This window comes from Streptopelia decaocto, assembly GCF_964273445.1.
Source record: "Streptopelia decaocto genome assembly, chromosome: 7".
Classification (NCBI taxonomy): Eukaryota; Metazoa; Chordata; class Aves; order Columbiformes; family Columbidae; genus Streptopelia; species Streptopelia decaocto.
In genome coordinates this window covers 52,557,941-52,572,438 of record NC_138661.1, presented here as the reverse complement: position 1 = coordinate 52,572,438, position 14,498 = coordinate 52,557,941, and the positions used below count along the sequence as shown (strand labels likewise).

Below are 14,498 nucleotides of genomic sequence, written 5' to 3'. Positions count from 1 at the left end.
GATGTCTATGCCTGCTGTGCTTTACATACTGTCAAAAGAGGGAGCTCTGTTTAGCGCTAGGAAGCTGGATGACCTCTTGACACAGAAAACATCAAGTGAGCAGGTTTGTTTTGTGTGAAGTGCTGAGCTAATCCATTATCAATACTTTCTGGGCCACAGATAAGATAACAGCATACAATCATATGAAGTTTACTCACAGTATGGATAAAGCCATGCACATTTATTTATTTGCTCATTGTCACGTTTGACTGCATTTCAGCGTCTTCTAAGACAGGAGAGAAAACCAGATCAAATAACCTCAACTAGATCTACTTAGGACAAATATTAGGAAAAAAATACTAAGTATTTGCTGAAGTTTGTAAAGGACAGATAGTCTTCATTCTACAGAATACATACACTGCTGATTCTTAACACAATCCGCACAGGGTGTTCTCTTATTTTGAGGCCACAGGATGGAAGATCTTTTTTCTTGTCTCTGTCCCCCATCTCCATTGCCTTGCACAGATAATTGTGCAGAGACATTTGAAGGCTGTAAGCATGAGATTAGCAGCAGCAGCTGTTTCCTGTATGCATTCTCCTTTGCTCTACTTGTCAACATCCTTACAAGAGATGGGGCACCTTTACTTCAGCTCTTAGCTGGACTGTGGTGCTCTCAAGGGTTATTACGAAAAAGAATAGCCCAACCAATTCCAACCCATTTTCAGACAACACAGTTTTGCTGGGAAGGGGATAGCTGCTGCAGGAACAGATACTTTGAAGGTATTATAATTCCTTACTGAGCAGAAGGAAGACACTTTCACTACAAAGACTGCAGCCTTTGTTGTACTAGGGATGAGCAAGGGCTCTATAATCTTTGCCACCAGTACAATGCCTCTGCTATTAAACCTGGTGTCTTTGAAGAGAAGCCAGGGAAGTAACCTGGTGGATGATTTATATTCTGTTCTCAAACTGTGACTCAATTTTCTTCCATATCCAATTCATATAAAATTATATATTAACATTGCAATGAAAAAATATTGTTGAAAGTTAAAAAAAAAAAAAAGTTAAATGTATCCCCAAGACTTCAGGGTCTACATTTGCAGAGGAAACGAGTGACTTCTGAACAGTGGAGTTATACACGTCCAAGCCAGCGCAACCCTCTGTGCCCAGTCAAGAGCGCTGCCTGACAGTGAGCAGCAAATTGCAAGTGTGACCACTCTGCTCTAAACAGAGGGGACAAATCTGTGTTCTTGCCCAGTGTAGAACACATGCCAGTAGGACAGAGTAGGACCATTTATTTTTAGATATCTACCAAAAAAAACTACAGGTGAGATCGTGAAAAATCTGTGTATATGTATTACATAATTTAACATATTTACTGCAGGCAAGAGACAACAGCCATATGGACAAAGTTAAAAGATCATACAGAATTAGCACCAGAAAAAAAAAAAAAAACAACTTATTTTAAATAAAATAAGTTTAGCTGAGTTCTACACATCCTGTGAACAATGTCTGGCAAGTAATTTTAATTGGCCTAATTTTGGAGATATATATACAAATTTTTGTCTTTACTACTTGGTCCTTACCTTTTATTTTTACTAGGTGCTCCCACTGGAAAGCAAATATCTACTTATATAGTTAAGTTAAACACATGACGATCATTACTTGCAGAATCAGAACAGACATTACTTGAACAAATGTTGAATACTTTGTTCTGTTTTGGGCCCCACATCATAAGAACATTGAAATACTATAGAGAGTGCAGAGGAGGGTGACAAAGCTGGTAAAGGGCCTGGAGCACAAGTCTGATGAGAAGCAGCTGAGGGACCTGGGGCTGTTCAGCCTGGAGAAAAGGAGGCTGAGGAGAGATCTTATCGCTGTCTACAACTACCTGAAAGGAGCTTGTACCATGGAGGGTGTTGGTCTCTTCTCCCAAGTAACAAGTGATAGGACAAGAGAAAATGGCCTCAAGTTGCACCAGGGGATGTTTAGATTGGATATTAGGAAAAAATTCTTCCTGGAAAGGTTTGTCAGGCATTGGAACAGGCTGCCCAGGGAAGCCAATGATGGTGGAGTCACCATCCCTGGAGGTGTTTAAAAGGTTTAAAAGGTTTAAAAGACAAGGTTCTTAGGGACACGTTTTAGTGCTAGAGTTAGGTTACGGTTGGACTTGATGAACCCAAGGGTTTCTTCCAACTGAAATGATTGAATGATTTTATTACACTTTCTATTATTGCAAGAGAAGAGGTATGCTCTATTTTATTCACGGTGTGTTAGAGTAAAGCTAATAGATGGTAAACAAGAGCACAACCTGTTAGGATAAACAAAGATACAGATTTTCTACTATTTCAAGATCTTACTTCACTAAGAATGATACATTTCTCATTTGAAGTAGGCACTAGCCAATATTTATAACAAAATATTTACTTAGGAGTAAAACCTTTCAGTTTTCTATTACAAATATGACAAAATTTTATTGTCAATTGACATATCCTAAGTCCATTTGCATTGGCAAAACACATATGAGATTTATGCTCCTACTGAAAACTTTAATATGAAATTCAAAGATCAGGATCAATATTTGCAGAAGCAGAAGAAACTTTAAAAGATGCAGAAACCTTGTCCTAGGTTTATTTCGGCTTTGGCTAACATTTTTCTTAAAATATTAAAATATCAAATTGATTGTGAACAACATATGAGAAAAACTAGAAAGACCCACTCTAGGCACAATGCTAGGAATACCTAAAGGCAACCTAATGATATGCAGTATAATTTTCTATTTTTGGTAGTTATAGCTTTCAAAAGGATAAAATTCAAAAGGCTGCAGCTTTAGCGCTTTTTGTATTTCTTGCATGAAGTCCCACACATAGACACATGCTTCTCTTAAATTCCAAAAGGATTCATCCAGTTTCGGGAAAACGTTAAGGCAGTTCAGAGTAAAAACTTGCTTTTGTCATAGTGGTTGTCCTAAGCGTTAAGAAGTCATTGGCTTCCTCAATGCCTGCCCATTTTTTAATGTAATTTTTTCTGGATTCTAAGTTTTCTGTTGTAAAGTGTGGGTGTTAGAGGTCTTAACTGTCATTTAAGAAATTTGGTTTTTGTGAGGTTTATTGTCATTGTTTTCTGTTTGTTTCAGTTTTGTTGTTAAAACAAAAAAAAAAGTACTTACACTATACCCACACATTAACCCAGGCCCTGATTTCCACTGTGTGCAAATTCTTACAGCAACTTGAACACAGCTGTTACTTTACTATTCTGTACCATTCATGGGAAAAAGACAAAGACAAAAATTCATGTGTCCTCAAAAACTGATCATGCCAGACAAGGCAAAAGTTCATAACAAGGACCTCTCGTCCTCCAGGTGTGCACAAGCTGTTGGTCAAAAAAACTACTTGATTTAGGGTAGATTTAGAATTTCTTATTTAAAAACAAACAAACAAAAAAATCACTGCTAAAAACATACATAAAATTAAGTTTGACTCGTAAAGCATTGAACATTCCTCCTCTTATTTAAAAAAACAAACAAACAAACAAAACACACACACATATATATCTTTCTGGTAGGAGGTAAAATACAGTAGCTACTACCATAGTAGAAGCTTGTAATATATGTACTCTCCCATTATTACTGCTGGTATTATAATGGTTCTCACAGGCGATTATGCCAGATGAAGCATGACCGTATGAGGAGAGCTAGTACCTTACCTTAAAATTCACTAATTTACACATTCTTCTTCTGTAAGTCAGTCTATCCATCAGGCTTATTTGCACCTGGCAACTTTCCAGCACATTTGAAACTTGTGTTGGACCTCTTGGTGTCAGGCAGAAAACACCTTGCCCCCAACAAGACCCTATTTTCCATCTGGAACTGAACGAGCAAGAGTTCACAGCTTTTTTGTTCAGCCACTAATGCACATTAAACAATCTATTAACACACAAAATTAATGAGGTACTGCCAAGTTTAAAGTCAGCAAAGATCTGTGCCTGTGCATAGTTCCCTACAGCATATGTTGGCATTGTTGTTTGTAATACATCCAGTGCTCAGACATTTGGAGCTCAGCCTAATTAGTTCACTGCAACTGAATCTCAACTCTAGCCGTGATTCAGCCGCAATGAAAGTTTTAAAAGAGGCCTATCTACACAGCCTTGCACGTTTTTTGCCTGGCACGTGAAAAGCCAGGGCAAGGCAGCGTGCCAGAATTGCCCAACCAACCATTTGACAGATATATGGAAATGTGAACACTGCACCTACTGGTTTTCCTAAGATCATTCATGTGCAACTTCTAAAAGTAGAATAATTCTTTTCCTGGAGGAAAGCAGACATCAGAGGACTCGAAAAGTTATACTGGAAAGATGACAGGAAGAGAAAAGGCTTACCTCCAGAAAATCTTGCCAAAATTTTATATAGTTATAATTTTTATGTGTGCATTCCACGGAGTTGTTTCTCCACTCCACTCAGTGGATCATTAGCACTCAGAAGTTTACAGCTTTCTGCTTCTGTCAGTTATTCAAAAACTTAAACATCACTACAATTACAAAGTCTTTTTTTGCCCCACACAACTCCCTTCCCGAAAACAGCTTCTCTGCCTGTGGACCGCAGGTCAAGACAAGTTTTTTTTCAAGTAGCTGACCATATCATGCTATGCATATCAGAACAGAAATCATTTTTTTCTAATTATTGCTAAACATACTGTGTGCCTTCAAAAAGTATTTTAATTAGAAGATACTTAGCTTTCCACCTTCCTTTCCCTTCAACAATCAAAATATGCTTCCACAATAATTTTCCTGCAGCAATCACTTAATGCAATCATTTAATACAAAGATGGTAATCCAGTCAAAGTGACTTCCAGGCATTAACTACTAGTGGTTGACATTGAAAGGATCTGGTTTCCAATATTGTTTTTCCTTCTGATGACAGTCAATTACAAAGTAAACTTGGATTTTTTTTTTTTTTTTCATTTGTAGTCAATTATGCAGTTATTAGGATCCGCACCTCTTATCCTGAGAACTTCCACTGTCCCACTGGGAGAGAGAAATGGGGACCCCTCCTGACCTGTAACCAGGCTGTTACTCCTGAGGTCTTCCTGGCACAGACTTGCACTGGTATCAGGCGTGGGACAGCCCGACAGCCCTCAGCAAAAATGAAACTTCTGTCAAGTCACAGATTGAACACACAGCACAAGGCGAGAGTGGAAAGCTGCATACTGGCCAACCCAAACACTATCTCGATCACACAAGTCTCAGAGAATCACCTTCACGCAATATTGTAGCTAAGGGGCTGCACAGTGGCATGCACCAGGGAAGGGGGGCAGCAAAACCTTTACGTCACTTCTCCAACTCACCTGTATCCAAAATCTGCCAAGAGTCAAAACTTTAACATCTGGCTAATGAGCAAACAGGGCTGTCCCTGCAACAGCAACTCCTAAGCATTAGCACACTGTCTTAGATGTATGACCAGCTGCGATAATAAGACAGGCAAAAGGTCTCTCTTCTCTGGGAATGTGTAAAGTTTGCTTCCAATCCCTTTTTGTCTCACATAAAAGTGTTATGAGGCATATTGTAGGATACGGAGTGCTAGGTTGTGAAGATGTTCCCTCTGCTGCAAATTAAAATGCTGGACTGTGGAGTAGGGCCAGGGTGGGCCGGTGGGGGAAGCTGAAAATATCACCTTGTTTTCACTTAATTTTTCCCAATTGTAGTCCTCGAGCAGGTGTGAGACCTGAAAGATCTATATAAACCACAGCACTGCTATAGCACATCATGCTCTTGAAAACCGTGACAAAGTGGCAGATTTTAATTATTACAATTGTATCTAGCATAAAGGTATGGCAGTACCATGCTCCAGAAATACAAATAAGTACTAAATGCTGACTGCAAGCAACAGGAGCTCATAGACAAAAGTCATATGGAAATAAAACAAACATTTTTTCACATCAGCCTCTACATGACAAGCACAATCTCTCTCTCAAACATGCCAAAACGGGGGGCCAACTTGACGTCAGCTAAACTACTTCTGTCTCAACAAAACAAAAAAATATAAACGTGGGTCTTCCTGCAACTGACTGAAGCAGAAAGTACATGACTGTGATAAAATTATTTTTCTTTTCTCCCACTTCAAAAAGTCATGCTTATTTTAAAAACGACATTTAAATCCTCCAAAATAGAAGTAATAACCTGAAAGTCTGACTCTAAGCCACAAAAATCTCTAAACATCCCAGTGTGTGTGTCCAAAACTTACTACTTTGTATGTGTTGACCCTCCTTTCACTCAGTTCACTCAGTCTGAAAGAAAACTTACAGTCATGTGTGAGCACATGCGCACGCTAATTATTTCATGGGTCTTTTTCTCTCCTCAACAGTTTATACACTGAGTATGATCCAGTAGGTTTGGAAGCATGTTTGCAGTACATTTGGAAACATGACAAAAATAGGATTTTAAGCTGTGCTTCTTCCTCACAGTACTATGTAAACACTGCATTGCCTTTAATAATTGATTACTGTAAGTCCTGATACACATGCAACTGGAATATTCTATCTACCCTTGCTTCTTATCTTTGCATGCGTACACATTGAGCCACGCTTCTGAGAGTTTGCCTGCTTCTAGAGACCAGTCTCCCAAATCTTAACCATCAGCCAGTCCAAGCTTATATAAACATCTTGGGATTCGAACAAGCTCAATGACAACCATTGCTGATTAAACCAAACACATACAAAAGCAAAGTAAATTGAACCAGGTACACACATGCAATGATAAGATAGAAACTGATTATTTTGCATGGCAACAAAGGAGAGCTGCCATACCAGAACAAACCAATGGTCCACTGGTTTCCAAATTGCTCCCTCTGGTAATGGCCAACACAAGGAACGTGGGAGTCAACACGCAGCGTACGTTGCCAGAAGCCACCATTTGCAATACTGAGAACAAGAGAAATCACCAGAAAGCTCACAACTTAAGTTTAATCAGGCACATTTTGAGATGTTTTACTTTAAATTACTTAGAAGAGTGAGAAGAAGCTCTTCCCTCATGCACTTAAATCTAAAATGATTTTCGAAAATATCTGAAGACTTCACTTATTCTTTATAGTCATTTCCAACACTGGGAGAGAGTCTCGGGACTTCAGGCCATTATAAGGACAGCATTTAAGCTTCTTTTGTTTCTTCACATTGCCTGAAAACTTGATTCATTAAGGGCACAGAACATTTCACCTCTCAAAGCCACTATCCCAAGGTGCACTAGTATGATAAGTGCGATAAGATGCCCTAGCTCCCAAGGTCATTGAGAACAGAGGCACTCAGTCATTTCCTACCTCTGACAGCCAAGGGGGTTTGGTGGCTCCAGCATAACCTTGGCATAAATGCAGCCATACCACAGGACAAGCTCTTTATTGCAAAATTGAAGTCTCCAAGCAACCACCAGTTGTGCTTGCAGAAGCCACGCATTGTACATCTTCAGCTATCAAGCACAATTTACTCGCACTGTTAGAATTAAGTGTATGTATACTATATACTTCATATATTTAAATTAAATTTAATACAGCATCATATCAAGTCATGTTGCTGAAATAAAACTTTCCGTCATTTCCACTAGAAGTTTTAAGGCAGTTTTTTTGACTGGTAAAGTATTAGCCAATTCTCCCTCCCTTCTCCCCACAAAGACTATTTCCACAGCCTATAAAAATCTAGTATAAAAGAGGTATAATAACTCATTTCTTATTCTGCTCACTTGAGATGTTTCTGCTGTTTGGTCTGAGCAAATGAAGGCACCTCTCAGAAGAGACCTCTACAGAGTTCAACTGATTTATCGGCAACTGTGATATCAAATTATTCTGGAAGACTAAAAACATCAGCAAGAGGGAAAGAATATACATTTTTCGTCTTGGAAAACAGGTATTTCAGCTACTTTTTGAAAGAAATAACAATTCAGAAGCATAAATAGGTCACTGGCCTGACCTAGTACAGCAGCCCTCCATTGCTGTACAAGGTAGATAATCAGATTCCATCCAATAGATCAGAGGGTACACAAGGGGCTTTGCTGCACACCAAAACATATAGCAATCTAAACAATATGAAACAAGCATAGCAACATAGAATCTGTAGATTAAAGCTTAGTGCTCAACTTCCCTTTTCTAAACATTATAATACAAAGCTGAGGAAAATCAGTTTGGAATATCAGTTCTTGGCTGTTAGTATTCTAGATACCACTGACTGAGATTCCTGAGCAGGAAAAGGGTGTGACAAGCAATCAGTAGATGTAGCTCTTATCGCTTGATAAACACTGTTTAAACAACCAGCCAGAGATACAGGTCCAGAACAAGTTACATTTACTATTACAGGAGTTGCTTCTAAATTAATCATCTCAGCATATAATTAAGAACACAGCCATACACCCCACACAACATAGAGCAGTGCAATAGATAGAAAACTAAGAAGCCTGCAGTGCTCCTTGCTCACATCTTTGGGCTAGATCTTGGCCAGGACCTCTACTCAGCTTCAGTCTTCATGCCTTCCCTGATTTAACGCCACTCCTGTTCCCTTTCCTTTCCCCTCCAAACCTTTAAGATAGTGACCGAGACCTCCCTGGCAGCTGAAATCCCCAATAAAGCAGGAGGGAGGCAGAAGAGGGAGTCGCAAAAAGGCAACAGGCAAATAAGATTGGTCTCTTAAGCTCACTTTGGTAGGAAAGACAACTATCAGGGTCCTTGCACACCACAAGGTAAAACCCAGCTTAGCTCTCTATGCATGTCTGCACGCTGACAGCAAAATAATCAAATTACTTCCTCTCGATGGAGAGAACTGCAAGCATGACGGTGGGGGAAGGGTCTTACAACTCCAGTCCTTTCTAGCTCTGCAGTTCACTTGCAACCAAATGCTTGCCAAAACACCTGCAAAAAATCAGGTCCCATGCCTTCTCCAGAGTAGAGACTGAGAGACAACAGCTTCTCTGGATCAAACTGTCTGCTTTGTCAGTTGATTTTAGTAACAAACTCCCGGTTTCTAGCAACTATTAATCAACCAAAACTCAGCATCTGGCTGGCAGGGGCTGTACTCAAGAAGTGCATTCCTTGGTGCAGCAGAAAGCAAGCATCCCAGGAAGTTGCTTTGGGAGCTCAGTAAGCAAGAGAGTTGGAGAAATATGGACCAAAGATCAGTAACCTGAAACATTTTTTAACAGGCACAAAGAGTGCAGGCTTATCTACCAGAGAAATAAGAAGCTGGGATGGCTGAGGACAGTACAGACTCAGTTCCCTCTGCTGGTGGAAATTAGAGTGAGGCTGCCTAAAAATACACAGATGGTATTTGCAGATTGGCTTGCAAGAGTCATAGCAGAGTGTTAGTAGCCTTTTCTGTCTCTTCAGTGTCTTAAGAGAAGGAATTTACACAATGCATAGTAAGAGGCTTGAGAATATTCACTGCCACTATCATTCACCATTGCATCAGAAGAGCTCTTCTAAAAAGAGGGGAAACGCCAGGACTAACACACCATGGATAAGTGTGTATCGGGGGGAGAGACAGGCTATGAGTTCACATATATATTGGGGGGAAAAAAAGTTAAAATTCAGGCTAGAATCTTAGGTAGGTAAAGGGATCTCACAGTTATTTTTAAGGATTTTCCTAGAGCCGCCGTTAAGGTTTAGAGAAGATTAGTTAAGATATTGAACATTATTTACTGTCCTTTATATACATAATTTGAGACACCCGAGAGAGGTCAGAAACCATAAAAGATGGCTGCCTAAAACTCCGTTTTAGAGGAAAAAAAACCCTCCTGTTCCTGAAAGTGTTCTACATTGTGCAATCACAACTATTAGACACTTGATCATTATGGCCATTAGCTGTTTTGTCATCTAATGGCACTATCATAATGCTAAAGAGAATGGAGCCCACAATTATCTCAGCAGCTGCACACAGTCATTTCCCAGTTAAATACATTTGAGATGACAGCTGCTTTCCCCCCACTAAAATAGAGTGCGTACCACTTACCTGACTACCTAAAGACTCCTCAAATGTGGAATATCAGCATGCAATCCTGAACTGACTTAGAGTAACAGTTGTTTAGAATTAGAATTTAAAATCAGATAGTATTTTTAACAAAGTATTTTGTCTTAGGATTTTTATCACAAAATGTCTTTAACTCTAGTTGTTGTAATAAGCGTATATGTTATTACATATACAGACATATGTGTTTGCACATGCATATAATAAACAGACACCACAATTCCGCCTGACCTTGTTACCTACATTTGTCATATTCAAACTGCTCAAGGGTCATGCAAGCCTTTCTAACAACTCGACTGAAAAGCGCTGATTTCTGAGGGAGGCACTTGTTAAGATCCTCATACACCACAGACCTACCATGCACTGGGTCAGGGTGGATGCTGTGCTCCATACTGTTACACCCAAAGCAGTTTTCAACTTGCCTGCACTGAAGCAGCTTTGGCATCCTCCAAACATTGTTGTCCTCCTTCCTGTCTCAAAATATCAGCAATAGCGTTTGAACCCCATCAGACAAGGAGTTAAGCAGAGGGCAATAAAAGAGGCAAGAAAAAGGAGCATCACCTGTCTCTCATCCTCTTCCAACAGGGCTGCAACACTGATAACACATCTACTCAGTCAGAAGCAGGTGCTGTGCAGACAGCTAGAAAATCGGGAGTCACTGCATTAAAAATTACTAAACAATGGATGACACTGTTAAGTGCTTAATTTCCACACTCAGAATTAAGAATTTATTTCAACTCCCATGATTACTTTCTCAAGAAAATTGCCTGAAGGCAGCTCCTGTTCTACCTGATGTATATACTTGAGAGCTCCTGAACTGAAATACAGCATTTCCGTTTAAAATAAGAGAAACTTTTCCCTGGAGTGTGAGATTTTTGTTTTGCTTCACACCTGACAGAAGGGCGGGGGGGAATCTATATATGTTAAAAAAGAAAAAAAAAAAAAGGCGTTTCAGAAGACTGTATCTGCAAGGTGTTCAAGCCTTGAGCACAGGGCTGGTCCGGAAAGCACCGCGACCGAGGGCAGGTCCGGGGCTGCCGCTCTCCCGCCTTCGCTGCGAGGACGAGCCCCGTGAGAGGAGGGGGACACGGCGGCGCTCGGGGCCGCCACCTCCCCGCTCAGGGCCAGCCGGCAGGCGTGAGGCGCTGCCCCGAGAGCCCCTCGCACCGATGGCTGCACCGGGAGACGGCTTCCCCGCTCCGGGCAGCCGCGGCTCGGCGCGGGCAGGGACGGGACAAGCCGCTGTAACGGGAGCCCGGCGCGGAGCAGGTGGGCCCGGCGGGGAGCGGGGCGGGTACTCACACGGTGAAGTGGTACACGAAGCACTTCCAGCCCGTGGGCCGCTCCAAGAAGTTGTAGACCCTGCCCTGGACGTGGCTGCGGCTCAGCAGGGGCTTGCGGAGGCTATAGATGGAGAAGCGGGGGTCGAGGCTGACGGGGGGCCGCGGGCAGTCGGCGTTCACCAGCACCACCTCGTTCTTGAGGCGCTGCGGCCGCTCCGGCTGCGGGGCGCTGCCCGCCGGCGGCTGCCCGCCCTGGGCGTCGGAGAGCGGGGCGTAGTGGGCGTTGGGGGTGTTCTCGGCCAGCTCCAGCGCCGAGGGCTTCTTGCTGAGCGTCAAACTGCCCTTCCTGGGCAGCGACAGCCGACCCAGGCTCCGGCTCTTCTGCTCGCCCGGGGGGGAGCTGGAGGACATGGCTGGGGCAGCTCGGGCGGCGCGGCGGTGTCAGGGCTGCGCTGCCCCGGGGAGCTGCGGACCGGTGCCGGGCGCCCTCTCCCGCCGCCGCTGGCCTGGCCCCCTCGGGGGCGGCTCCGGCCGGGAAAGGTGAGGGGAAGCCGCGGCGGGGGCGGGCCCGGCCCGGCCCGCAGTCCCGGTGCCGCCCAGCGGGAGGCGATGCGCTGCGACGAGATGCGCGGCGGGAGCGGCGCTGCCTCAGCGAGGGAGCCCGGGTGTCCCCTCAGCCGCACCTGCTGCAGGACCCCGCCCATGGGACCCGGAGAACACGAGGCGGGCAGCGAGACCCAGCTGGAGCCTTGGCCCCCTCTCCATGTCAGGCCACCCTCCTCCTTGCTGACCTCGAGCGTTTCCACCTGTTCCCTTGTCACCAATGTGGCTGCGCAGAGGTGGCCTTTTGCCTTTGCGAGGCTCAGCGTGCTGGTGATGGGGTAGGGGCCAGGAAGGAGCCTGCCAGTTCCTCAGGTGCCTAGCAGGTTTTCCCACCTTCTCAGCCTGCTCAGCACCTCTGGGGACTAAGTGCTTCAGCAAGTGTTTCCCAGGCCTGTGGCCTGTCTGTGGCTTGAGCTCCTGGGGCACACCTCAGATTTAGGACCACCAGAGCCTTCAGGGCCTGCTGCTCTGTCTCTTTCTGCAGAATTTTGGCATCTGGGAGCAGCAGAGCTCTGCTGGAGTTGGGATCCTCCAAGAGGTTCTTTTTAATAGAAATAACAATAATAACTGCCTGGCCAACAGGCCGTGCAGTCCCTGGTGTTACTGTAACATAAGGGAGCAAATAGCTGAGTAATTGGGCAAATTGTAGTACACAATATACAGTTCTGCAGACTTGCATCCTCTACAAGTTGGGTCTCTCACCAAAAACATTTTGTCTTTGTGGAAGGCTGTGTGTGTTTGGCCATTAATAACGGGTTATTTTGAGGGCTTGGATAACTCCTGTGTAGTGGAGTCAGTTATGACTTCCTTACTTAACTGTGGTGTGAATCGATTTGTCATGGTAATAAGAGCCTTTGTTATACCAATTAGTTAACAATTTCTGTTCCCAGAGCAAAAGAGGAGGGTGCTTTTTGCTCTGGAGTGCTGGGTTTTTTTCCTTCTACCCCAAAATAGAACAGAACTAGTAAGAGCTATGTTGAGTTCATGGTTGATACTGGTACTCAGACAAGAATGTTGCAGGAAGATAAGGTGCTAAATAAAGTTAAACAAAAACAACCCTGCTAATTGCGGTTCCATTCAAATGTCAGGCTGCACATATGATAGGGGAGCTGGGCAGGATCCTACACTACTGTAAACAAACAAGACTATAGGCTCTTGGAAAGTCCTAATTTACACCTGTGAAGGATCTGGCTCCTTCTTGGAATACAAAACCAGAAGTGTTAAAAAGAGAATTTGCAAAAGTTGTTTCTAAACTAACAACATACTAACCAGGCTTTTCCCCTCTCCAATAGAGCAGGAATAACAAACCAGCTTAATAAAAACAGAATTTCAAAGGAAACCTTCCCTGCATCTGGTCAAAATAGAGCCAGGTTTCTCTCTTTTGAGAATTTTTTCATTCTTGCAATAAGCCTGCAAGAAAAATGACTAATGAAGGAAAGAATGTCATTGCTACCCTTGAAGGCTCACTGTTTGAGGACTAGCCTGATAAAGTCTTGATATTAAAGTTAACAAATGTGCTTCTTTAAGTAAGTGTTCCACTTTATTTTAAAGACCAACATATTGTCTAGGTTATACAGGACCTTATGCTGGAGCCAGCTGGAAAACATAATTTACAGAGTTTAGCAAAAACAAGAGGCTGTATGTTAACATGTACATTATGTTGTTCTTCAAAAACTGTTTGCAAAATATTTAAAAAATATTGTGGCATTTCTGTTGTTATTTATCCCTTCATTAACAAAACAGAGCATAGAAAACCCAATACATCTGAACCCAAGAAAACAGAATTTCTGTGTTACTTATGCAATTTTCTTTAAAAAAAAAAAAAAAAAAAAAAAGAGAGAGAGAGAGAAATACTATGTACTTAAGTGGCTAAGCAGGCAAGAAAATTGTTAAGATCTAAACTTGATCCTCGGTGTTCAATGAGAAACTGTTCCAAGCAACCAAAGTTTGTTTCAATAATTTTTTCACTGCGAAACAAGAAAAGTCTCAAATATATTCTATAACCTAATATATGGAACTGATTTTCAAGTCAGAAGTATTTTCATAAGGTTTTGGGTTAGACCTCTATATTGGCTAAATCTTCCAAAGAATCATCATAAATAAAGAAATTTTAAATTTTAAAATATTTTAAATTAGCATTTAGGCAATATTTAAACGTCTTTTCCCTGGAGTCAGAGAAATAATCAAAATCCATTTTTAATGTGTTACTGATGGAGGATGACATTTATTTTATATAACAAAAATCATTTTATTAGATCATTCCCAACTAGTTAATGTCACTGAATGCTAAAACATCTGTCCGGCATAGGTGAAGACAAGAGCATACCTAAATAAAAGTATCAAATAGAAGACTACATAGTGATGAGAATCCAGGGAATAAGTATCTTTAATATATATTAAGTTACCAAAATTGTATTGTAATTTGCAACATTTTCAAGATGAATACTTTAACATGGTAGTGGCAATTCCTGCTTTTCCCCTTCATAAGTAGCCATGTCTTGATATTAATCGTGTTCATTTTACAAAAAGAAGAATTATTTCAGTGGAAGAAGAGAGAAGAAGAGAAAATAATCCAGAAAGTAAAGTGTATACATGGAAGAGCCCAAAATTGGAAGAGGAGGCAGATGAGTATTAGAATATG

At 41.9% G+C, this 14,498-nt stretch overlaps 1 protein-coding gene across 3 annotated transcripts in view; it reads right to left on the bottom strand.

The window, feature by feature from the left end:
• KCNQ1 (potassium voltage-gated channel subfamily Q member 1) overlaps positions 1-11,755 on the bottom strand; it is a 353,917-nt gene extending 342,162 nt beyond the window's left edge. For all 3 annotated transcript variants that reach the window (XM_082057566.1, XM_082057567.1, XM_082057568.1), the window contains exon 1: positions 11,274-11,755. In XM_082057566.1, coding sequence (XP_081913692.1) covers positions 11,274-11,665 — 392 coding nt within the window. In that variant the 5' untranslated portion in view covers positions 11,666-11,755. The remainder of the gene's footprint in view (positions 1-11,273) is intronic.
• Positions 11,756-14,498: the final 2,743 nt, after the last annotated feature.